The sequence below is a fragment of the Schistocerca cancellata genome, chromosome 1, assembly GCF_023864275.1.
Source record: "Schistocerca cancellata isolate TAMUIC-IGC-003103 chromosome 1, iqSchCanc2.1, whole genome shotgun sequence".
NCBI classification, from domain to species: domain Eukaryota; kingdom Metazoa; phylum Arthropoda; class Insecta; order Orthoptera; family Acrididae; genus Schistocerca; species Schistocerca cancellata.
In genome coordinates, this window is record NC_064626.1 from 901,099,348 (window position 1) to 901,124,367 (window position 25,020).

General features: G+C 37.5%; 1 protein-coding gene across 1 annotated transcript in view; it reads left to right on the forward strand.

Annotated features, from left to right (window-relative positions):
• Positions 1–25,020, forward strand: part of LOC126190882 (nucleosome-remodeling factor subunit NURF301) — a 289,288-nt gene that overhangs the window by 192,165 nt on the left and 72,103 nt on the right. The window contains exons 23-24 of the mRNA XM_049931491.1: positions 405–569; positions 12,295–12,408. Coding sequence (XP_049787448.1) covers positions 405–569; positions 12,295–12,408 — 279 coding nt within the window. The remainder of the gene's footprint in view (positions 1–404; positions 570–12,294; positions 12,409–25,020) is intronic.

Consider the following 25,020-nt stretch of genomic DNA (forward strand, 5'->3'; position numbering starts at 1 on the left):
TTCTTCATAAACAAAACATTAGTGTATGAATATAAGGACTATAAAGCCAAATGTAGAGTGAAAGGAAGACAAGATATGTAAGTAGAGTGAGAGGAAGACAGGAAGACAGGATATGTAAAACTTTAATTATCTACAGGTATTCCTGCTGATGTATATCACACTAGTAGTATTAAGGATGTTAAAGTAGGTGAAATTACAGGAAAGATGAGCAGTCTTGTCTATGATTGCCTTCTTCTCCAGCTTCTCTCCAGTGATAAAATAAAGCAAATAATATTCAAACAGTGGGGTCCCTAATTAACATTAATCTATGTTTCTACATTTGATTTGGAATGCAGGAAGCAACTCTCCGGAGCTAATATGGGATTCATGAAATGCTTGATGTTCTTTGTTTCTCTAATTTGCAGTGCAAGCTGATGGCTCACTAAAAGTTGTAACCAAAGTAGCCATTCCATCTTCACCAAATACTCAACTTACCAGTGGAAAGAGTACTCTCACATCTCTTCTGACTAGCACAAACAACACTTCTGGCAAGGCATTACTGGGTACAAGGCGAATTTTCATGACTAAAGGTAATTTAGTTTTAAAATATGACCTTTTTACTTTAGATAATACATAAAACTGTTTGTGAATAACTTGTTTCTCAATTGACAAATATGTATTAGATAGCAGTGTGGGCATAACTCTGTGCCTTTTTGTTTGCAGTAATTTTCTAGTATTTGCAAGATTTAGTCAGCTCACATTACAAATATAAATTTTTCCACAAAAGTATGCAAACATCCTTTTATTTCACTTTTGTCCTTATGAGTTACCACTAGTATTTGCTGTTCCAGTCATGCCTGTAAACATAAACAAACATACATACAGTTAAACTGAAATATGTGTGATTATTGTCTAATTAGTGCTTATTTTTCATCCTCGTCGTGAGGATTCCAGTTTTTGGTCCTTGTGATTTGAAATAGCCACCTGTTCCAGACTATGTGGTCTTATTACATATCTTTGTTATGAATGTTTATGCTTAATTCTAAGATTTACTAGTGTTTATAAGTGTATACAGCATTCCATTTCTCTCCAAATTAAGTGACAGTAGTGGTATGTCACTGATCATCACCTGCATTGCTGAAGATCAGCCTTAGCTGTAAGCCAGTAAGGCTAGAACAGTTATAACTTAAGTCTTCTGACATTGAGGCTAATCTGTCTGGCTATGATTTTCATGTGCATTCTGTGTACGGCATGTATCATACAGTTATATAATCTGGCAAATTCATTTAGGAAATGTCGAATATTTCTGAGCCAGCCATAAATTCATTCTCTCTCTCTCTCTCTCTCTCTCTCTCTCTCTCTCTCTCTCTCTCTGTCTCATCACACACAAATCTTCCATTCCACCACACCAGAAGTGTCTTCTTCTGTGTGCTGCACTGCACCATCTTTTGTCGATTATTTCAAAAACACGTCTATCTTAACCACTACCAAATTGTAATATGGACTCACAGCTCACCGTAGCCAATCTCACTGAACACTCATATCTGATTTTTAAATCATACTGTTAAAAAACAGGGGACACTATTTTCAGTTTAACTAATGAAAAAATGTGATTTATGATTTACATTATAACTGGACACTTTGTTATAAAAAATCTGGTATTGTGGACACATCTCCACTACTGAGATTGATTTGGAAAAGATTTTGAAAACCCATGGCCTCTCCTAACACTTCTTACACAAGTTAAAACTTCTCGCATTCTAGTTCTTTTGTTGCTGTCAGTTCATCAGCATCTACAGAATGTTGGCTTTAACTATCAGTAATACACACATCAAAAAAAGTTTTGCATAACCTCTGTTTCGAGAGTTCCGGAACCTGTACAGAAAATTGGAATAGAGATCAACATAAACATCATTTCCGCCCTTTTTATTGCTCATGTAAACCACACATTGCGTTTGTACCACTGTACAGCAAGACCTTCAGAAGTGGTGGTCCAGATTGCTGTACACACCAGTACCTCTAATACCCAGTAGCACGTCCTCTTTCATTGATGCATACCTGTATTTGTCATGGCATACTATCTACAAGTTCATCAAGGCACTGTTGGTCCAGATTGTCCCACTCCTCAAAGGCAATTTGGCATAGATCCCTCAGAGCAGTTGGTGGATCACATCATCCATAAACAGGCCTTTTCAGTCCATCCCAGGCATGTTCAATAGGGTTCATGTTTGGAGAACATGCTGGCCACTCTAGTCGAGTTCCTGTCTGTCTGTACCTCCTTCATATCTGAACAACATCGCTTTGGTTTACTCTGAGACGTCTGGACACTTCCCTTGTTGAGAGCCCTTCCTAGCACAAAGTAACAATGTGGACACAATCGAACCGCATTATTGACCATCTAGGTATGATTAAACTACAGACAACATGAGCCGTGTACCTCCTCCCTGGTGGAGTGACTGGAACTGATTGGCTGTCGGGCCCCTTATGTCTAAGAGGTGCTGCTCATGCATGGTTGTTTACATCTTTTGGCGGTTTTATTGACATCTCTGAACAATCAAAGGGACTGTGCCTGTGATACAATATCCACAGTCAACCTCTATCTTCAGGAGTTCTGGGAATCGGGGTGATGCAAAACTTTTTTTGATGTGTGTGTATTAAAGATCTCCAGTTGTTACCTGATTTGTAAAATACGTTCCTGCAGCTTTCCCATAAGAGAAACTCCTCCTCATTGTTGATGCCATCTATACCTGACATCTTTGTTATTGATCGCTTTGTCTCCCTACACTATCCAGACAAAATTGTTTCTACATTTATTTAGTATTCTAGGCAAAAGTTTATGTCAACAGTAAAAAGCTTCACAAATATAAAGTCACACCTGGCAGTACCCTCATTCCCCATGTCTACCCCACCAACACACTTATGTCATTAATTCGTTTGTCATTGTAGCCATATTCATTTATTATACCCTCTCTTACACATATCATCAAAAACAGAGCCTCACCATTGTGAGTGCTCAGGTTTCTGTGACTAGAGTGAGTTAAATTTTTTTTCTGGTTGTAGAGCAGTGTCATTTTCCATTGGTAGACCCAGAGCAAGACCACTGCAAATTGAGGCCCAGATATTAATTTTCTCCATTTGGTGACAGCTCGATTTTTAAAATGTTGGGAGAATCTACACCCAGAAAAATTTGCTAATTTCCCCCACTCAAATGTCTTGCTTGCTGTCTTGTGGCTCAGCTTTATTGTGAACCACAGCAACAGCTTTACTAAGCATGTTATACCAGTTATTCCAAATAACTTTACAATTTTGACATTGAGTTACTGTAATATATAATCTGTTATGTTATTTACACCACATGGGAAGGTGATAATTATGTATAGTTGTAGGGAAACAGGAAAAGGAGACAGAGCCATTGTGTTTGAGATATGTAAAAGTGACACATGCTGCTCTCCAGCTTTGCCAAAATTCATCATTAATACAAAAATGAATTATGACTACAGTGATAGTAATTGCAACAAGAGGCTTAATTTTTGTTTGACACTGTTAGTCCTCCTTCGTGAAGTCGTGACTTGAGTAGTGACAGTTTTGTATCACAAAGTGTCCATTCAACAATTTGGATAGGAGAGAGATGTGTTTGTGCGGAGGGATTGCTAGACAACGGAACATTTATGCCATATGACTGCTCATAGTAAAAGCAGTGTCACTGACTATGTAAATATGGTCAGCAATGAAACATAACAGTAAGAATTCATCGTTTTTGCGAAAGATCAAAACTGCTAGCTGTGTCAGTAATGTAAAATATGGAACTTCCAGATTTATAGAAATCAGAAAGTATTTGAGTTTTACCTGCAGTTTTTCTGTTCCTTTGACCCCTTACCTGTTTTTGTTTTGTTGTTTCTTGTAACTGTAGTGCCAGACTACTCTCTGTCTCTGCCCCACTTTGAAGGAATCAGTCATTTTCCTTCCTATCATCTCATGGTGTTTCTGCCTTAGATGCTGTTAAAAAAATTAATGTATGAGGAACACCTTATTTGTGTAATACCTTTCATGCCCTTCACATTGTGTGTAATCAACACTGTAACGTAAAACAGCACCTGCCTCATGTTCCATAAAATGAAAATCAAACCACACCCCAAAGGGTATGCTATAAGCAAATGCAGCATAGTGATACTTTTGTCTACTATGTTACTTGATATACTGTCTATTCTATGACAAATTTTGTAGCCATCCACCTTGTCAGTGTACACTTACTGGAGACTGCCAGTACTTAACAAAAAGTACTTTCTTACTGGAACTGATAGTTTTACTTATTGTATTCTGTCTCTTCTATGGGAATTATTCATCACTGCTAAACAAATGAATTTATGAGAGATACAGTGAGGCACCAAAATGTTTAAGACTTTGGGAGCTTTCTGCTGTTGAGCTTTAGTTTCAAGATATTTGCAGGCTTCTTGTAACTCACTTGGCCTTAGGATCCACAGTAAAAAGTTCTGTACTGTAATAGTGTTAGCCACTGCCCTAGCTCATGGATGAACAGGACCGCAACAGATTCAGGAAACTAGTTGTGTATATTGGTCATAGCCAAGGAATGGGAGGAGCATATGAGCATGTATTTGAGAGAAACAAAGTTCAAATGTATCTGCCTGTCCTCATTTAGGCTTTCCATGATTACCTTAAGTAAGTGTGGTGAATTCTAGTATGATTCTATAAAAAAGGTCCACATGCGTCCAATCTGAATAAGTGCTCCAGCTGTAGTGCCTTGAGACTGAAATTGATGAGATGTTAAGTACTATCATTATACAGCTGCTCTTTTGATTTACTCTCTCTCTCTCTCTCTCTCTCTCTCTCTCTCTCTCTGTCACATGTCATCTCCCTCCTTTTGTAATACAGTTCATATTCAAATTCCGTGTAGTTATTTCTATACCAGATAGCAACTATAAATGTCAACAAAAGGGTCAATGCGTATGAGTCATCCAGTGATGGTAGCTTGACCATTTTTAAATATTTTAATTTTTTTATTTGTGATTGCCCTATATTTGAGAAGTTCAAAACAATTTTTTAAAATAATTTATCTTGCACTTCTACTGGATGGCAGCCATTTTTATTTATAGGCATGCGACAATTTTTCAGTCTGGAGACATTCGAGAAAATTTGAATCTCTCTTCACTGCGTTAAGTTACAACATTGCAATTGACATGATTGTTTTTAGAAAAGTGTCCTCGACAACATTGTCTATTACACAAAATACCCTAAATTCAAAAATAACCAGTCAAAATGGCATCCAAAGTTTGGTATCCAAATTTTCAAAAATCCACTTTTTAGGCCCAAAAATAACAAACCAGGAGTGGTTTATGAGGGTCTATTTTTTTCCTACAGTTAGATGTCATACACTACTAGCCTTGTATACAGCAATAACACTTATAAATGTTTCCTTAATTTTTTATGAATTTTTGAAATATGAAAATTTTCATTTTTTGTTAAGTTTGCGGTTAGATATCTCAGGTGGGACTGAATATGATTTTTGCACAGTTTGTACACCTATATGATAGCAACATACTGTAAAAATTTCAACATTGATATCTGACTGTTAACAAAGATATGAATTTTTGAAAATGGGGAAATAATTCACATTACTCTACAACTGATCTTATGGCTGTTGCCTATTTAAATGGTTTATTGTTTCATTGTAATAAAATTTAATTGTGACATATATTTAGTTAACACTATCACCCAATATTCATTTAGTTTATTTATTTTTAATAATGCGATATTGAACAATAGGAGCTTTTGCTTTTGTTCTATGGTAATAAAAATGCCCATTTACGTTCAAGTTTATTTTCAATAAAGAAGTACATTATTGCTGGCTGTGGCATTGTTGTAGTCACTCTGTTCTGAAACCTCTGTTAGAGTGGATGCACATGCTTCATCGAGAGTGCAGAATGTGTTACTTGCTTTGTTCTGTGTGTAATTTGTAATTAATTTTGAGAGATTGACAGGAATGCAATAACATGGATGAACAGTGCTCTGTTGGACAGATAGCAAGTAAAGTGTGTCACAACAGTTTACAGTTCAGTTTCAGACAAATTGAAAAATGTCAATGACTTTGATGGAGTTAGACAAACTTTGTTTAAATTTCGAGTGAGTTCTTCTGTAACATTGGTGTGTAACATCATGAGAAGAAATATATTCTGAAGTACAACCACGTTTTTGGAAGAAAGTGCTGTGATCCACTTAAAGTTCATAAAAAGCCTATCACTAAAGGTTTGAGGGAAATAAAACTTGAACATTTGTCCTTGTTGTGTGAGAGTGAAACAGCTTCCCAAGTGAAACGTAATGTGATTCCTGGAAATTCCCTGTGCCCAAATTATTACTCAAAAATATTTGTTGTGAATCCAGAACCAGAATCATGTAACCTTGTTAATGACGTTTATATTCCTAATGAGGAAGCTGTTAGCATATTGGATTTTGCTTGTTCTAAGTTAGCTGTATCCCATGCTTCAAAAATAATAAAATTAAGTAGCAGAAAAAGAAAAGCAGCTATTGAAAATAAAGTACAATAAATTTCAGCCAAAATTAGAAAAGACTTGGAACCATGCTTTAATAGTAGAGATACCAACATTATTTCTAAAGAATAAGAAAACCTACCACCAGCATCATCGGACAATATTTGAGCTTAATAGATAATTTAAAAAATTAAATGTTCAGTGACATCTAAAGAGGAAAAAGTTAACATTTTAAGTTTGCTCCCTGACTCATGGTCAAGAGAAAAAATAGTTAATGAATTCAACGTTTCTCATTGTTTGGTTAAACAAATGCAAAAATTAGTGAAAGAGCAAGGAATTCTTCCAGTTTTAGGAAAGAAGAAAGAGTAGGTATAGGTGAAGAAACAATTAAAAAGATCCAGCAGTTGATTGAAGATGATGAAAACAGTAGAATACGCCCAGGTTGCAAAGATAGCAAAAGAGTTGTTATAAATGGAGTTGAAGTAACAAAGCAGAAACGACTAGTGCTGTCAAATTTAAATGAACGTTATGTAGCTTTCAAAAATTCTGAATGCAAAATTGGAAGTTAAAAATTTTGTGACCTCCGCCATAAGTGGTGTATTTTGGCTGGATCCTCAAGGACACACTCCTGACGTGTCTGTTTATATTATCAAAATGTCAAACTGATGATTGTGGGTGCAAAACTCAGTGATCTTAACTACAAAGAGTTACTAGATTTAATGGTCTGTGACACTAACAGTTATGACTGCATGATGAGTTGGGTAATAAATGCCCTGGTAACGAAACCATTATTGAATTGTTTCATGAATATGATGATAAAATGCCAGACATTATTACCTTCAAACAGTGGGTCACAACTGACAGGGCAGAAATGATAACAGTGGTTAAATCTCAGGAAGAGTACTTGGAATATTTAATGATAACTTACAAAAACTCAAAAGTCACCACTTTGTTTCTAAAATCCAAAGTAAGTTTTTGAAGGACAAAAAAGCACAACTTCATGAAATTGAATGCGTAGTGCTAGCTGATTTTGCAGAAAATTTTACATTTGTGATTCCACTGGGTCGGTGTTCACGCAGCAGTGCATCCATTTATCCTGTCCTTTAAAAATGAGAAAGATGAAGTTTGCAGTTCTTCAATTTGGAGCACAACATTTTGGCTGTATATGTGTTTCAAAAGTGTGTAATAAATTACAAAAAGAAAATTTCCAGGTTGAGAAGCTGATATACTTTTCAAATGGTAGTTGTAGTCAGTATAAGAACAAAAAGAATTTTTCAAATCTGTGCAACCACAAAGTGACTTTGGGTTGGAGGCTGAATTTCACTCTTTTGCATCATGCCATGGTAAAAATGGATGTGATGGATTAGGAGGTACAACAAAATGTGAAGTAAGTGAAGCCAGCCTAAAAGACCAACCACAGATCAAATTCTCACAGCACAGGACATGCATACCTCTTGCAAGGATAATATTAAAGGCATTACCTATTTTCTGATCAAGAAAGAAGTGGCTCTGCATATGAAAACAACACTTCAAACCAGATTTGAAAACTGTATAGCAATAAAAGGAACAAGGCATTTACACAAACTCCTTGGCATTGCAGGAAACTTAGTTCGATGCTATGTAACATGAGAAACTGAAATTTATGGGGAACATTGTGTCAGTAAAATTACATCTCTGTCTTTAATGTTGAATGACATGGTGGCATGTGTGTATGATGGACAGTGGTAGCTTGCACAGGTTGAAAGAATAAGTTTGGAAAACAATGTTGTTGTTGTGCATTTTTACCACCCTGCTGGCCAAAGAACATCATTCAAGAAATCTACTAGTGATAGAGTTTGAATACCAATGAAAAATGTTTTAAGGAAACTTTCAGTGCTTGAACTTACCACAGCAACTGGGAGATCTTATTCTATATCACAGAAGCTGTCTGAAGAAATAAGTGTTCTTAACATTCACCACCAGGTGTATGACCAGTCGCATCTCAAAGGATGTTAATTTCAGTGACGTTTCCACTTTTTGTATATAATTCAGTACCTTACTTCAATAATAATTGATTATATCCCGCCAATATCACACATGAATAGACAACAGCCATAAGATCAGTTGTAGAGTAATGTGAATTATCTCTGTTGAATAATGTGAATTATCTCCTCATTTTAAAAAAGTGATATCTTTGTTCACAGTAAAATATCAATGTTGAAATTTTTACAGTACGTTGCTATCATATAGTTGTACAAACTGTGCAAAAATCATATTTTTATGTTCAGTCCCACCTAAACTTTACAAAAAATGAAAAATTCCAAGTTTCAAAAATTCACAAAAAAGTGAGGAAACATTTGTAAGTGTTCTTGGCTCTACAGGAGGTTAGTAGTGTATGATATCTAACTACAGGGAAAAATAGCCACACATCAATCACTCCTTGTTTGTTATTTTTGGGCCTATAAAGTGGATTTTTGAAAATTTGGATACAAAACTTTGGAGGTTATTTTGACTGCTTATTTTTGAATTTAGGGTATTTTGTGTAATAGACAGTGTTGTAGAGGACACTTCTCTAAAAACAATCATGTCAATTGCAGTGTTGTAACTTAACCCAGTGCAGAGATATTCATGTTTTTGGTAACATCACTACACTGAAACATCGTCGCGCGCTTTCAAGCGAAAATGGCCGCCATTCAGTAAAGGTGAAAGGTAAAATTTTTTAAAAAACTGTTTTGAACTTCTCAATTATAGGGTAATCATATATAAAAAAAATTGAAATATTTAAAAATGGTCAAGCACCCAACTTAATTTTTATTGGACCACTTCATTTGGATCGACCCAAAATCTTTCATCATGCATGTTACCGGTTTGTGGAAGAAAAAGTGTAGTGCAATAAAAGAAGCAACATGACACAGCTTTTCAGTGCAAAATATAAGGCCTTTTGTATACTTTGTCAAGTTATCTGTTCATGTATTTTCAAACTGACTTAAATTATATTTTTGCAGAACATTTTAAATATTTAGTGACTTGCCAACTGTAACAATTTCTAAAGGACTGCTGATTGAATTTCTTGTTATTACATCCAAAGGTAAGATAGGCTAATTTATTAACGAAGTTCTTTTCCCTGTGTAGGACAGAAATATGTTAATACTATACATAAGTGATGAAAATGAGCATCACTATCAGGATTTCCTTCCAGTGGGCTGGGTAGGAATTTTGTGGATGATATGCCTCCATTGGTTTCTGTCCTGTTATAGCTTTTCCCTCTCCATTACATCCCATGTTACTCCTCTCCTCTTGAAATCTTCCGTAACCTGGTCTGTCCATCTCTTTCTAGGCCGCCCAATTGGTCTTCTTCCTGGTACCTTCATCTCCAAATACTGGTGCGGTGTTCGAGTCGCATGCATTCGCTTCACCTCAAAGCACTCATTCTCTCCTCTGAAGTCAGTGTCATCTGCAGGTCTCTCCTTACATAATCATTCCTGACTCTGTCTCTCCTAGTTTTTTGCAGAGCTGGCCTAAGCAACTTCATTTCACGTGCTTGTATTTGACTGTCTTGTCTCTTATTTATGACCCAGGTCTCTAGACTATACATCATGATTGGCAGAAGATAAATTTTATACATGGTCTGTTTGGCTCTTTGTGGGACTTCCTTGTCCCAGATTAGATTTCGTACTTGGTGGAAGCAGCTAGATCCTTTTGTTATTCTTTTTAAGACTCCTAGTTTGGAACTTCCAGCATGTGATATGTTGCAACACAGATAATTGAAACTTTTCACATATTCAACCTGATAAGGTGTGGGTATCCTGCTCATCTTCATTGCCGTTGTCTTGTTCCTACTTACAGTTAACTTGAATTTTTTAAATTTTGTGTTCCAGTATTCTAGTCTCCTCTGAACCTCCATTTCCATCTCTCCCCAAATGGCGATGTCATCAGCAAAAACGAAAGCGTTGAGATCTTCCTTTTTCTCTTCCTTCCATGTCCGCAAGTGTAATGAAGAGTAAAGCTAGAACTGCCTTGCTGAACACCTCTCTTTGTCTTAAACCAATTTGATCTTCCACCTCCTACTTGTACACTGCTCTCACAACCACCGTACAGCATCTGGACTTATTAAATTAATGAATCAGGAACTTTTTTTTTTCCAAGCATTCCCATATTTTATCACTTGGTACACTGTCATATGCTTTTTGCAAATCCTCAAATACTACTATCAAGTTCTTTCCTTTTTCCCAATATTTCTCCATTAACTGATGGAGGGAGAAAATGAGATCTATTGTTCCCATATTAGTTCTGATCCCATGCTGAATCTTTTTTCTATGACATTTTCCATTATCTTAAGACAGTGTGATTACTTGGTAGTTGGTGCATTTCTTTCTACTAACTTTCTTGAACAATGGTATTATAAGTCCTTTTTTCCATTTATCCGGCACTTTGTTTTCTTTCCATATCACCCCAGCACCCAGTGTAACCATTGTATTCCATGGATTCTTGTGGTTTTAATCATATCTGCTGTCAGCTCATCTACTCCAGCCGCTTCCCACTTTTCATTTGTTTCAGGGAATTCTCAGTTTTAAACCAAGAGATTACTTCCTGCTCTTCCTCTAATTCAATGACTTCAGTGTCACTTTCTTGTGCACCTTCCCCATTCAGTAAGATTTCAAAATAATTCTTCATCTCTTCTCTGATACCTTCCATGTCCCTGATAATGTCCCCATCCTCTGTTTCAATTCTTGTATGTCTTCTCTATCAGATCTTTTACTTTTAAAAAACCCATATAGCAGTTTTTGTTTCCCGTTGCTATACTGCTCTAGTTTCTGGGTGAATGTTTCCCAACTCTTCTCCTTTTCTTCTTTCGCAATTCTCTTTGCTTGGGGTTTCTTATGTCAGTATTCCTTCTACAGTGTTGTCACCTTGTGTTCATCTTTTGGTACCAGCCCCTGGTTCTGATTTCTTTTCTCAAACTCCTTTTTTTATTTTTATTTTTTTATAGCATCTTTTACTCTATCGTTCCACCAACTGCTTTCTTTGTCTTTCACTTTACCCTTTGTTTTGCCCCATACATGCACAGCACTGTTAACTATTGATGTTTTAAATAGGTTCCACTCTTCCTCTACACTACCCCTTTCAGTTTTTGTGCTACTAGATTTTGGAAACTTGTCTTATTTATTTCTTCTTTCAACTTCCACTCCTTAATTTTTGGCATTCTTTGTACAGCATTCAAACTTTTCATTGTATAATTTGGATCAGCTACTAGTAACCTGTGGTCGCTAACTAAGTGCTCACTTGGTATGACTTTAGTGTCCCTTACTTTTTCCTCTAATTAATTTGTCCATTAATATGTAGTCTATAACTGTCTTAGTTTTGCCATCCCAGCCATATCTAATAAACTTATGGCTATCTTGTTTCTTGAAGAACGTATTCTTCACTAAGAGATGGTTCCTTATGCACAGATTTAGAATTTCTTCACCCTCAACATTTCATCTTCGATATCCAAAAGGGCCCATCACCTCCTCATATCTATTTCTATCAGTGCCGATCTGAGCATTCAGATCCCCAGTTATCATAATGTTATCTTCTCTTACTTGGTCTTCCAGTTCTTCAAGGAATTTCGTTTTTATGTTATATACTTAAAGTAAACATACCATTGTATATTTCATTCCTACTCTTCAAACTCTGCTTACATTGGTCCCTTTTCTAATTTCCACCATGTTCTCAAATATTATGGATTTTTAACAACTGTTGTGTTTTATACATTTCAGAAATCTTGTTACATGCCTTTTAGTTAGTAGTATTATAATTTTTTACTATTTTGCACCATTGTTTTCCTATGAAGGAGCCGATGGAACAACTCGCGTCATGACAGGACCGACAAGTATACTGCCAAAGACTGCTCAGCAGCCACAGTCTCTTATAAAAATTCAACCATCTGGTCAAACTCCAGTACCAGGTAAATATTTTTAGTATAATCTAAATCTTTATGAATATCATTATTAGTCACTGATTTGTAACAGAAGTGGTAGAAATAAAAATATGTGCTAACTTATTTACAACACATATACTGAGTAAGGCAATTGAATTACTATATTTACCCAAATGTAAGCCAGCATTCCTTTTTGTAATTTTTGTGGTCCAAAAATGCACCTTTTAAGAAACTTGCAGATGTTGACAAGAACAGTAAGTACAGTTTTACTTTCTACAGCTTCATTCAGAAGCTGTCTGCACACGTCAATGTACATTAAGCCATTTCTCGATGCTGCCAATATTGACAACATAGCAATATACGTCCCGACTGTGTTCAGGTATGCTATGCAGCGAGACTCGCCTGTCACGTCCCCGCTCACAGCCCACCTGTGTGTAGTTCCTAATTATGGCCGTCTGTATTCTAGGTGGCTATGACCTAACTTACTTGTCGAACAACATTGACAGAAGTAGGAGAGACTGTGGGAGAAAGATTTTCTGCAGTGATGACAGTACTTCCAGTTTGCACTCTGTACGGATCACTTGTGTTGGAAATGATTTTATGTTGCAGACAAATTATATTGTCTAGAACGTTAAAAAAGTAATCTAATGATTACCCTACTTAGCATATAGGCCTACAAGGAACGATACAAATCAGTACCTTGAATATGTGGATTGCAATACTCTGTTAAGCCAAGATATAACCTTCATGGATGAAAACACTGTATTTCATTGAAAGAAAAAACACTTTGCAGGGCATTCACGTGATATGGAAAGACTGACGTACAACTCGAACACGTGTTGCAGTACAGTCTTTAAAAGTCTAAGTGGCTCCAGCTGCTATAGTTCCGTGTGTATTATTTCAATAGATATCATGAATTCTCACTGCTGTTAGTGTTTGTAGTAATTTTAAGTCTCCAATTGGCTAAAGTTAATTTCATTTGAATTATTACAAATAAATACTACTCTCCACAAAGCCCTGAGAGGTGGTGTCACTTTATACTTTATCCCTCATATAATGAATTATACTTGATTTGATTTTTAAGTGCACCTGAAAGTAAGGGTAAATTTTTTGCCTAAAGTCTCATTTCTGGGGTGTGGTTGACATTTATCAATCTATGGTATAACTCCAAGAAATATGTTTACGAAGTTCATGGCTATGTAGCTACGGCCACAGCTGCTTGTGTGCCTGGTGGTAAAACAGCCATCCGTAAGCATGTGGCAGTCTGTGTGTTGTACCAATATTCACAGTAGCAATAACAGATTTCATTCACTGGGAAATAAGATGGTGATAATTATGGTTTTAGAGTATTTCAATGTGGGTTGCTGCACTCCTGGTGGATCCTAATGATACATTCTTAATAATGACAAATGCATTGAGAAAGTTTACTCACCACAATGGAAAAAGTAAGAATTGTTAGCTGCATCATCACAGAAGCTGAGGGCTTGAGATCTGAAACCAAACAACAGTTGCCTTAGTGGCAACTCATTTCTTGTTGGTCACAACAATATTTAAACAGCCTTTGGCAGAATGTAAATAATGAAAGAAGTAAAGGTAATAACCGACCATATAATTGCAACAATGACTCGTTGACAGGTACATAAGACTGAAAACATTCCTAGCTTTATTACAAATTGTTCTTCAGAATTAATATAATGCATACCACACAAATGCACTTTCACAGCCACATTTCTCGGCTGAGACCGGTATGCTGGCACTGCAGACTGACTGGGGTGAGAGATTGTGTTGACTGGGGTAGGAGATTGTGTTTGGTAGAGTGGGTGTAGAGCATCGCTAAAGTACAAGTGTGCGAAGGTTGCGAAGCAAGAAAAGACTAGAGGATATCAAGACCAGGCAGAAACATCCTGGCCTCAGTCTCCACGTGCTGTGCTCACAATGAGTTGCCACATTCTCCCCTCTTGCACCTGCTGTCTTTCCCTTTCCAGTCACCAGTGTCCCCCCCCCTTTCACCAACTTCGCTTGCCCCCAGGAGAGCTGCAGTGCTGGCACATTGTAGATGGCCAGGACAGTGTAGGCATGCAGATGTTAGTGTGTTTTATTAGTTCTGAAGAACAATTTGTCCACAGGTTATCAACAGTCTCTGTCTTGTTTTTGTGCCTGTCAGTTACTCAGGGTGTGGACTATGTGGTGATTTTGTTGTTACCTTTGTTACCTTTACTCCTTGCGTTATTTATTAATTTTCAAGCAGGCTCCATTTTAGAGCCATAGCAGCCATATTCTTAAAGAGATACAATATTTTGTTAGTGAATATTCTGGTTCAACCAGATAATAACAAATGTAAGTGGATTTACGAATTACTTCAACCTGTGGTCTGCAGCAGTTACTACAGCTTCCTGTGTATTACAGTTCTTCAAACAGTATGAAGAACTCTATTGCTGAGTACTGAGATGACAGTAACTGTTTGTTCTGAAAACACCTTAAATCTTGCTGTTAGTAACCATAGAGATTCCTCAGTAAATGTAATTTTCAAATTAGAACTTAATAAAGGGTGAAGAAAGTGACTATGTGCCATTTACAATGTTTTGAAACAAACTAAGGGTACAGTCCAGAATGAAATAAAAAATGTAGGGCAGTGGAAAATATGTAATCGTGTTATTAATGTCAGTCAATTATGACTGTCTTAAGACCTAGAAGTAAGTGTACAGACATAACTTTAATTACAGGTATTTCCAAATACCAAGTAAAAGCTGTTCTTAATTTGTGTTTCTTTTCTTTTGTCCCTTCTTTTTTTGTTTGTAGACATTTACTGGTAATGGTAAAACTTAGAAGCTTATACTTTTTTACTTCTGACACAGTAAGCAATATGGTAGGTTTTTGTTGTTTTACTTTACAGTAGACTGGCAAAGACCACGAGACTTGTAAATAAAGTAATAAATCTTACTCCATGTAAACACACAATTGTCTAACACAATAAGAAATATGCTCCCTGTCTTACACGAGCCTTGAACCCTGAGTTCCATGCATTAAAATCGTGCATGTGGGCCCAGAGCCACACCGACGTGAATATTTGACTAGGGTTGGGATGAGCAGGTGGGACAGACAGATAGGCTCCACCACTACTCGTGTGGCAAGGTATGTCATCTGATAATGTCATATGTTCAACATTTGGCATCCACTTTTAGTTTATTTTCTGACATTTGTGTCTTCGTGTGTGTTATATTAAATTACTTGTCTCAGCATCATCTACATTGCTTTGGATGTTTTTAAACATTAATAAGAATCACTCTGTATGTAGGTGGTACAGTCATAATAACTAGCCATAGGAGCTCCATCCTGAAGTTATAAATTGTGAATACCATGAGCACCATTGCTACACACATATTGACACTTTGAGGAAACAAGCTACACTGCCATGCAGCAGTGAGTGACATGTATACATTCTAGCATGCTAGATGTCTTTGCTGCACATCAGTTCACATTACTTCAGTAGTAATATTATTTTTAATTAAGTGTACAAGATATTTCCTGCTGAATTTAGTACTAGTACAAGAGTCATTCAATAGACACCCCAAAGAAGAATGTATTATGAGAATGGAAAACAACACTAATGTCAGTGCTGGACAAGCTTCTCAGTTCCATGTGCAAAGAAATCTTGGGGTGGCAGCGGGAGAGGGGGGGGGGGGGGAGATCGCGGTGGCAGTAACCACTTACACACTGCTGCCTGGACTTCATCATCAAGCAAACCTTGAGCTACAAAGAGCATTTTTCAGTGGATTAAAAATGTTATAATCTGAAGGTACTGGATCTTGGAAATATGGGAGTTGGGGCAAGCAGGCAGACTTCAGGTTCTTGATGGTATCTAATATGACAAGCAGTTTGTGGCCTCACATTCTCATGAGGTAACAGGATGCCACTGGACACCACTCCACACTGCTCGCTCAAGGTTACTGATTCCAGATTTTCACACATAAGGTTAGCATATGTCCCACTGTTCATATTTTGACCTCTCAACATTTAATGTTAAAGAATGTTGCCACTCCTTTGAAGGCCGCATTTGATCAGGTTCGAAAAAATGCACCAAACTTTCATTGCCTGTTACAATATGGTGAAGAAATATCTCCCCTTCAGTCATGTACAGATATTTTGTTACCCACATTGTGCACACTTTCTTAAACATCAGTATGTCATGAGCAGTATGGAGAGGTGGTCCAACACTGATGTTCATAGTTACTGCAACATCACGCACCATAATATACCTGTTTCCCCATATCAGCTCACACAGTGTTGTTCACTGTGACTGTACAGACACAGCATCCTGGGCTTGGCGAATCTTCAACACTTGTCACACCCGTTCGAACTTGTCTGCAGCCTCGTAGAGTTGCATTATACTCAAACATCTTTTGCCAAACTGCACTGCCATCCAACGCTGGATTTTGACTAGTTTCAACCCTTCAGCTAACGGAAATCTGATCACATATCGCTGCTCCTCATTGGTGCAACCTGCAAGAGTGCAGCCATTTTGTTTCACTGATCCCCAGCATCCCATTTTCGCGAGACAGGCATGCCATCTCCATCTGATAATGGGTCTAGGACACCCCTAAAAAATAACAAAGAAATACACACATTGTCGAGGTTTTCTATTTTTTATACAATTTTTCAAGTTGGATGTACCTTGTAGATATCAAAGTGCAGGTGATAGTGCTTAAGTTATAAGGAATAAAATGTAATGAGGAAGGAGACTTTATTAAAAATAAACACAATTTGCGTATTCCCGATTGATGGGTGGATTGTGTGGGTGTGGCTTGTCATGTATTTTGTGATACTATTTGCTGGTTTGTTTGTGTAGACACAGCATGAGCCCTGAGAAAGTAGTAGTTTTTGTTCTGTTTTATTAACAAACTGCAGACTTTGTGTAATGATAGTTTGCATTGTACAATGGTACTGTATATTGCTCGTTACATTGTTAGTATAATATTTGTAATAAAGCCTCCTTCCTCTTTACATTTGATTGAACTGAATCTCACAAATAGATGATGTGTGACAAATAGTGCTGTTTATGTCCGACGACATTTGTGCATTTCATTGCATGTTATTGTGAACAAGTCATGGGCTCCCATTTAATGAGTGGATTGCATGAGCATGGTGTGTACTCTTGGGTGAGGGGTTATTTGTTCTGCTCTATTAACAACTGAGATTTTGTGTTAAAGAGTGATTGCATTGTACAATAACTCTGTGTAATTGTTGTAACATAGTTATATTTTAATGAAGCTTCCTTTCTCATTACATGTTATTCTATAATATATTAATACAATCATTCACATTTTTATATCTGTTTGCACTAAATTCTGCCAGAAAGATTTTGTGCACTGAATTAAAAAGAATATTTCTATTGAAGTCATCTAAACTGATGTGCAGCGGCAAATCTACATGCCAGACAGCATACATGTCACTCGCTGCTGCACAGCAATATAATCACAGTATTGTTCATGGTAGTCAAAATATGTATCATGGGCATGAAGCTTTACGGCTAATTATTATGACTGTGCCATCTATACAGGGTTATTACAAATGATTGAAGCGATTTCACAGCTCTACAATAACTTTATTATTTGAGATATTTTCACAATGCTTTGCACACACATACAAAAACTCAAAAAGGTTTTTTTAGGCATTCATAAATGTTCGATATGTGCCCCTTTAGTGATTCGGCAGTCATCAAGCCGATAATCAAGTTCCTCCCACACTCGGCGCAGCATGTCCCCATCAATGAGTTCGAAAGCGTCGTTGATGCGAGATCGCAGTTCTGGCATGTTTCTTGGTAGAGGAGGTTTAAACACTGAATCTTTCACATAACCCCACAGAAAGAAATCACATGGGGTTAAGTCGGGAGAGCGTGGAGGCCATGACATGAATTGCTGATCATGATCTCCACTACGACCGATCCATTGGTTTTCCAATCTCCTGTTTGAGAAATGCCGAACATCATGATGGAAGTGCGATGGAGCACCATCCTGTTGAAAGTTGAAGTCGGCGCTGTCGGTCTCCAGTTGTGGCATGAGCCAATTTTCCAGCATGTCCAGATACACGTGTCCTGTAACGTTTTTTTCGCAGAAGAAAAAGGGGCCATAAACTTTAAACCGTGAGATTGCACAAAACACGTTAACTTTTGGTGAATTGCAAATTTGCTGCACGAATGCGTGAGGATTCTCTACCACCCAGATTCGCACATTGTGTCTGTTCACTTCACCATTAAGAAAAAATGTTGCTTCATCACTGAAAACAAGTTTTGCACTGAACGCATCCTCTTCCATGAGCTGTTGCAACCACGCCGAAAATTCAAAGCGTTTGACTTTGTCATCGGGTGTCAGGGCTTGTAGCAATTGTAAACGGTAAGGCTTCTGCTTTAGCCTTTTCCGTAAGATTTCCAAACCGTCGGCTGTGGTACGTTTAGCTCCCTGCTTGCTTTATTCGTCGACTTCCGCGGGCTACGCGTGAAACTTGCCCGCACGCGTTCAACCGTTTCTTCGCTCACTGCAGGCCAACCCGTTGATTTCCCCTTACAGAGGCATCCAGAAGCTTTAAACTGCGCATACCATCGCCGAATGGAGTTAGCAGTTGGTGGATCTTTGTTGAACTTCGTCCTGAAGTGTCGTTGCACTGTTATGACTGACTGATGTGAGTGCATTTCAAGCACGACATACGCTTTCTCGGCTCCTGTGGCCATTTTGTCTCACTGCGCTCTCGAGCACTCTGGCAGCAGAAACCTGAAGTCCGGCTTCAGCCGAACAAAACTTTGAGTTTTTCTACGTATCTGTAGTGTGTCGTGACCATATGTCAATGAATGGAGCTACAGTGAATTTATGAAATCGCTTCAATCATTTGTAATAGCCCTGTATATATAGTGACACAATATGTGTAGTATACTGTGTCTGCTCAGATATGAAAATGTTGTCATATTTGCTCTAAATGATTTCCGATTCTGTTACTTGTGTAATTTGGAAATATTTTTATGTCAAGCTATGTCTTTATGCTTTTATTTAGGTCTGAAGATGGTCATTGTTGACTGAAATTAATAACCTCAAAAACAATCAAATGTTGATAAAAAAATTTAATTGGATAGATAAAAAGTCTACTCACCAAGTGAGGGCAGAACACGAACATAAAAGACTGGTGTGGTGTGATTGGCAAGCTTTCAGAGCCAGTGGCGTCTTCTTCAGGCAGAAGGATTGAATGAGAAGGAAGGAGGGAGAAGAAAAAGGACTGGAGAGGTCTAGGAAAAGGGGTACATTTCAGAAAAGTCACCCAGGACTGTTGGTCAGGGGAAACTTACCATTCGGGATGAGAAGGAAAGACTGATTGTTGGGGACTGCATCGGATGAGATTTGAAAACCTGAGAACAATCAGTCTTTCCTTCTCATCCCAAAGGGTAAGTCTCCTCTGACCCGCAGTTCTGGGTGACTTTACCAAAATCTACCTCTTTTCCTAGACTTCTCCAGTCCTTTTCCTTCACCCTTCTTCCTTCCCCTTCAACCCTTCTGCATGAAGAAGGAGCCACTGGCTCCAAAAGCTTGCCAATCACAACAGTCTTTTATGTGTGAGCTCTGCCGGTGCTTGGTGAGTAGATTTTTTTATCTATCCAATTAAATGGAATTAATAACCTGATTGATAAACATTTGTGGTCCATTAATGTAGTTATAATAGAATAAATACTTCTTGGATCATTGGAATATCTGACTGTGAGAATGTTGCAACTTGTCAAAATGTAATATTCCTTCTGGAGTTATGGAAGACCCATTTTGCCACACAGTAAATATTATAGTAATAATGCAATTGATTGTAATATGATTAGTAATTAGTGTCATAAATTGTGTGCAAAATTATTTTTGGTTCAACATGTAGTTGGATGCAGTCATGTGCAACACACACACATTATGAAGGTCTAGGAAGATACAATATAACATTGTGGTACGCCAGATAATGTATTTAGAATATGAATATAAAATACTTTATTTTTATGTCTGAGAGAGTAATGTCTCTTTCATTGGCGCAGTTTGTTTCATATAAGTTGTATATTACTGACGTATTCAATTCTGGTGGTAAATATCTTCTATCCAGAATGAGATTTTCACTCTGCAGCAGAGTGTGTGCTGATATGAAACTTCCTGGCAGATTAAAACTGTGTGCCCGACCGAGACTCGAACTCAGGACCTTTGCCTTTCGCGGGCAAGTACTCTACCATCTGAGCTACCGAAGCACGACTCACGTCCAGTACTCACAGCTTTACTTCTGCCAGTACCTCGTCTCCTACCTTCCTGAGTTCGAGTCTCGGTCGGGCACACAGTTTTAATCTGCCAGGAAGTTTCATATCAGCGCACACTCCGCTGCAGAGTGAAAATCTCATTCTGGAAACATCCCCCAGGCTGTGGCTAAGCCATGTCTCCGCAATATCCTTTCTTTCAGGAGTGCTAGTTCTGCAAGTTTCGCAGGAGAGCTTCTGTAAAGTTTGGAAGGTAGGAGACGAGGTACTGGCAGAAGTAAAGTTGTGAGTACCGGACGTGAGTCGTGCTTTGGTAGCTCAGATGATAGAGCACTTGCCCGCAAAAGGCAAAGGTTAGTTAGAGTCTCGGTCGGGCACACAGTTTTAATCTGCTAGGAAGTTTTCATCTTCTATCCATGTTGTCCTTCTTACTGTAGTGTATGTAATACATGGTAAAGGAACCAGTAAATGTCAGGATCATTTCCTCTCTATGCTTCGGTGTTTTGTCATGTCTTTCAGGCTTCCCTCAAACAGCGGGAGCAGGCAAGTTCGTTGAAATAGGCAGGCTCATCGCCTTTCTTTCTTTTTCTTTTCTTTCTTTTTCATGCCAGAGCTATAATTCCATCTATAATGAACAACAATCCCATTAGCATCTGGTAATTTGTTATGTTGTGATCCTTTGTTGCAATATCTTTGGATTGGATTCCTGAGACTGATATCGTGGTAAATTGATATTTTAGTAATCATCACATGCTCTCCAATTGGTGATGAATTTTAATCTGATTTCCAGTACAGTGGAATTCCGTTAGCACATATTTGAAAGGTCTGCAGATTTGGAACATCATAAGCAGGAAAACATACTACTGAAAAATACCTAATTTGGCAGTGATTTGATTTTTTTGTCGATGGAAATGCAGAATTACAGGTACCATTCTTGGCGTATTATGGGATCACACTTTGTGGTGTGCTACAATGATAATTTCTAATTCAAAATGCAACTTTTCAAGATTTTTGAATTATGAAACCCAGGAATCCTCAAAATTATGTGTTAGTATACAAGAAGCAAAAATGTGTTAAATATGACGACATTGGCTAAATCCAACATACAGGATGAGTACACTTCTGCCATCAGCCAGCTGGAATGCAGGAAAGTCACGTGACGTGAGTGCACCCTCTAACATCCAAAATGCGTTTCTGGCATGTAATGAAGAAAAAATAAAAATATGCTAAAATTGCAAATTTATTACACTTCTCAAAAATAAACAAACATCATTCATTTAGTGTCTGTCTGTTAGTGAATCACTACTGGTATTTGAATAGGGATTGTCATTTCAACAAACTATCGGTATGTTGTACATCTTGTTAGCCTAACTATACTATAACGTGACAACATACAGTGCGTTCTGTCTTCACAAAGATTTGAAAAATGTATCAATAGTTCTTTTTTTTATTATTATTATTATTCACGTTTGGGCCCTACTGGACCACACGAAGTACAATCACGGGGCATTCAGTTATTTTCTTTTAGACTTTCTCTCTGCCCAAATTGTTTTCATTCTCTCGGAATGAGCTCTTTTCCTTTCATCAGACCATGTGGTTCCAGTTTTCTTTGGTTTTTCAGCTTGACCAACTACCCAGTCATGAATTTTTTGCCTAAATAATTTTCTGTCTTGAATTTCATCTTGTTTTATATCTGCCTCTTTCATGTCCTCTTTTATAGCAGCAATCCATTTTATTGTCTCAAATTTAGCTTTACTTCGATTTTCGTAGAATTCCATTAATCTGCGTTTTTTCATATCCGAATATATGCTGGTGTATTGTTGAATTTCACTATTTGCTCTTAGCCTGTATGTTCCTTCTTCAGTATATTTTGGACCTAGAATTTTTCTGATTACTTTTCTTTCTCTTTTTTGGATTTCTTGAATGTCCTTTTTTCTGTTTAAAATTAGCGTTTCAGCCCCATAAAGGCACTTTTTTTTATATATAATAATTTTTATGTTGTATTGTCCATCTTGGTTGATGTGTCCATCATTTCTTCATCGACTTCAAAACTCAAAACGTAATACTTAACTGTGTCCATTGGTTCAACAGCTTCTGACATTGCCGGAACCAGTAAAGTTTCTGGTTTATTCTTGCCTTCACTTCCCTCCTGTTTGTCTGCCATCTGCTCCTTCAACACATCCTCAGATGTCATGACTGAAAGACGGCAGTATCTTAATTACAATCAACATATTCATCAAATCTAAGACAGTCAGTGTTTTCTTCTCATCCCATTATTTGCTGCTCTTGTTCAATTGCCATTGCTTTGTTTTCTGGCATTATGTCTTCTGTAGGTACCAGTATCTGATGAAAACCAGTCTTCGTGAAGCAGTTTGATATTGTGCTTTCTTGCACGGAATCGCAAGCACTTCTTACAAAATGCATAGCATCCAAAGTTGTAAACTTTCTCATTGTAGAGGGAGTCAGCCTCTTCTTTACAAGAATCTTAAATGATTTCTGTTTCAGCCATTTTGTAATGCCTTGGGCAACTGGCTGAAGGTGGCTTGTACAAGTTGGAGGGAAAAAAAACTACATTTATGTTACATAGATACATTGTAACTTGGTGACATGGTGCACGCAGGTTAATAAACAGGATGTTTTTCCTATGTCTGATACCAAATCTTGCATCCCAGGCAGGCAAGAATTGTTTGAAAATAGTTGTTGTTAGACATGCATTTGCATTAGACGTATATTGACATGAAATGCCTGCACATTTTTTGAAGCGTTGTGGACTCATCGCCTTTCCAATTAACTGCATCAACTTTTCTGCTCCACTTTTGTTACAGAATAATAAAACAGTTAGCGTCTCTAGTAAATTTTCCACCATGGCATTTTTCTCCTCTGAACGCGAGAGTTTTGTCAGGCAGAAGGCGAAAAAATAAGCCCATTTCATCTGCATTAAAAATGTCATTGGAAATGTAATTTTCTGTGACTGAGGGAAGAGTATTTTTCCATGACTAAACAATGTCATCATTTATGCTTCCAGACTCACCTAGAACTCGTTTATACACTAAATTATGCCTTTTCTTGAACCTTTCAATACAGCTATTGAATACCTTGAAATCTGTGAGTCCCAACTCTTGTTGCATTTAGCATGAACTACTGTATCTTCAGTTGAAATGTTTGAAGCATCAGCTTGTTTTATCAACTTTAGTAGCACTTTTTCCAGTTCTGGAAACTGACCATTGCACACTCATTTTTGTTTGCTGTTTTCTCCTTCTAAATATGTTACATACACTTTTTTGTTTCCCCACTATTGTATTTAATGTTGATGGACGAATGCTCAGTTTTCATGTTATATCAGCTCATTTCTTGTGTGAATTTTTGTCCATTTCCTGAATGATGCTCCACTTTTCATTATTGGTAAACAGGCTCACTGTGTTTTTATCCATGTTGAACTGGTGCACTGTTTAACACACACAAGAAAGAAAATGACCTTGGTGGGAGGGAATGGGGGACGACTTAACGCTAAACATGAACAAAGGAGACAGTGACTGAATGACATGCTGTTCAGTTTGTTGTCCACTACAGAAGACAGAAGTTGTGCCAACCTATACGAACTAGCAATCAATCTGTTCGACTTGCAGAAGTGCAGGCAGTGAATAGCATTGTCTGCCTGCACATTTCCTCACCATGCTGCCATGAACATCCTACACCTACCACTCTCACAACTCTCGGCTGCAAAAGTTGCCCAAACAGTACTGATATCTCCAGATTAGAATGTGCTAAGCTGTCAGGGAGAATGCACGAATAAGTCAGTTTAACATGCTTTCAATTCTGTTGGGACTGAGACTTCCAAAACTGGACATTCTGTTTGTGAAGACACAATAGTAACAGATGTACTAACAAGAGTACATTATATGTCAGGCCGTTACGAGCTTGAAATAGTCACTTGCTTTAAGTTTTATATCTATGGATTTACCCAGTTTTCACCTTGTTGATATGATTGCTGTCATGATTCACTGAGTTTCTTACTGATAACCTTTTTATGACAGCTGGGATCTCTTTTCTGCTTAAGACCGCATTGATCTGAAATGCAAAAAATAGCAAATAATGACTTACACTTTGTCAAAACATTGTTGCACATAGCAGCAAATGACCTAAGTGCTTTGCCAAGCAAAAATCATTTAACTTGATTTTTCGCCAGCTATCTCTCAAAGGTGCAATGAACAAACATAACAGATTTATCACTGGAGGTATATTTCCCCAGTTGGTATGCACCATCATCATGGGAGAAGAAAAGTCAGAAGTTGACAGTGTTTCGTTCTGTCTATTGACCATCTTGCATCACACTTACTAATCTTCGATACTCGCACCATGGGACATCTTGCAGTGTCACAGTG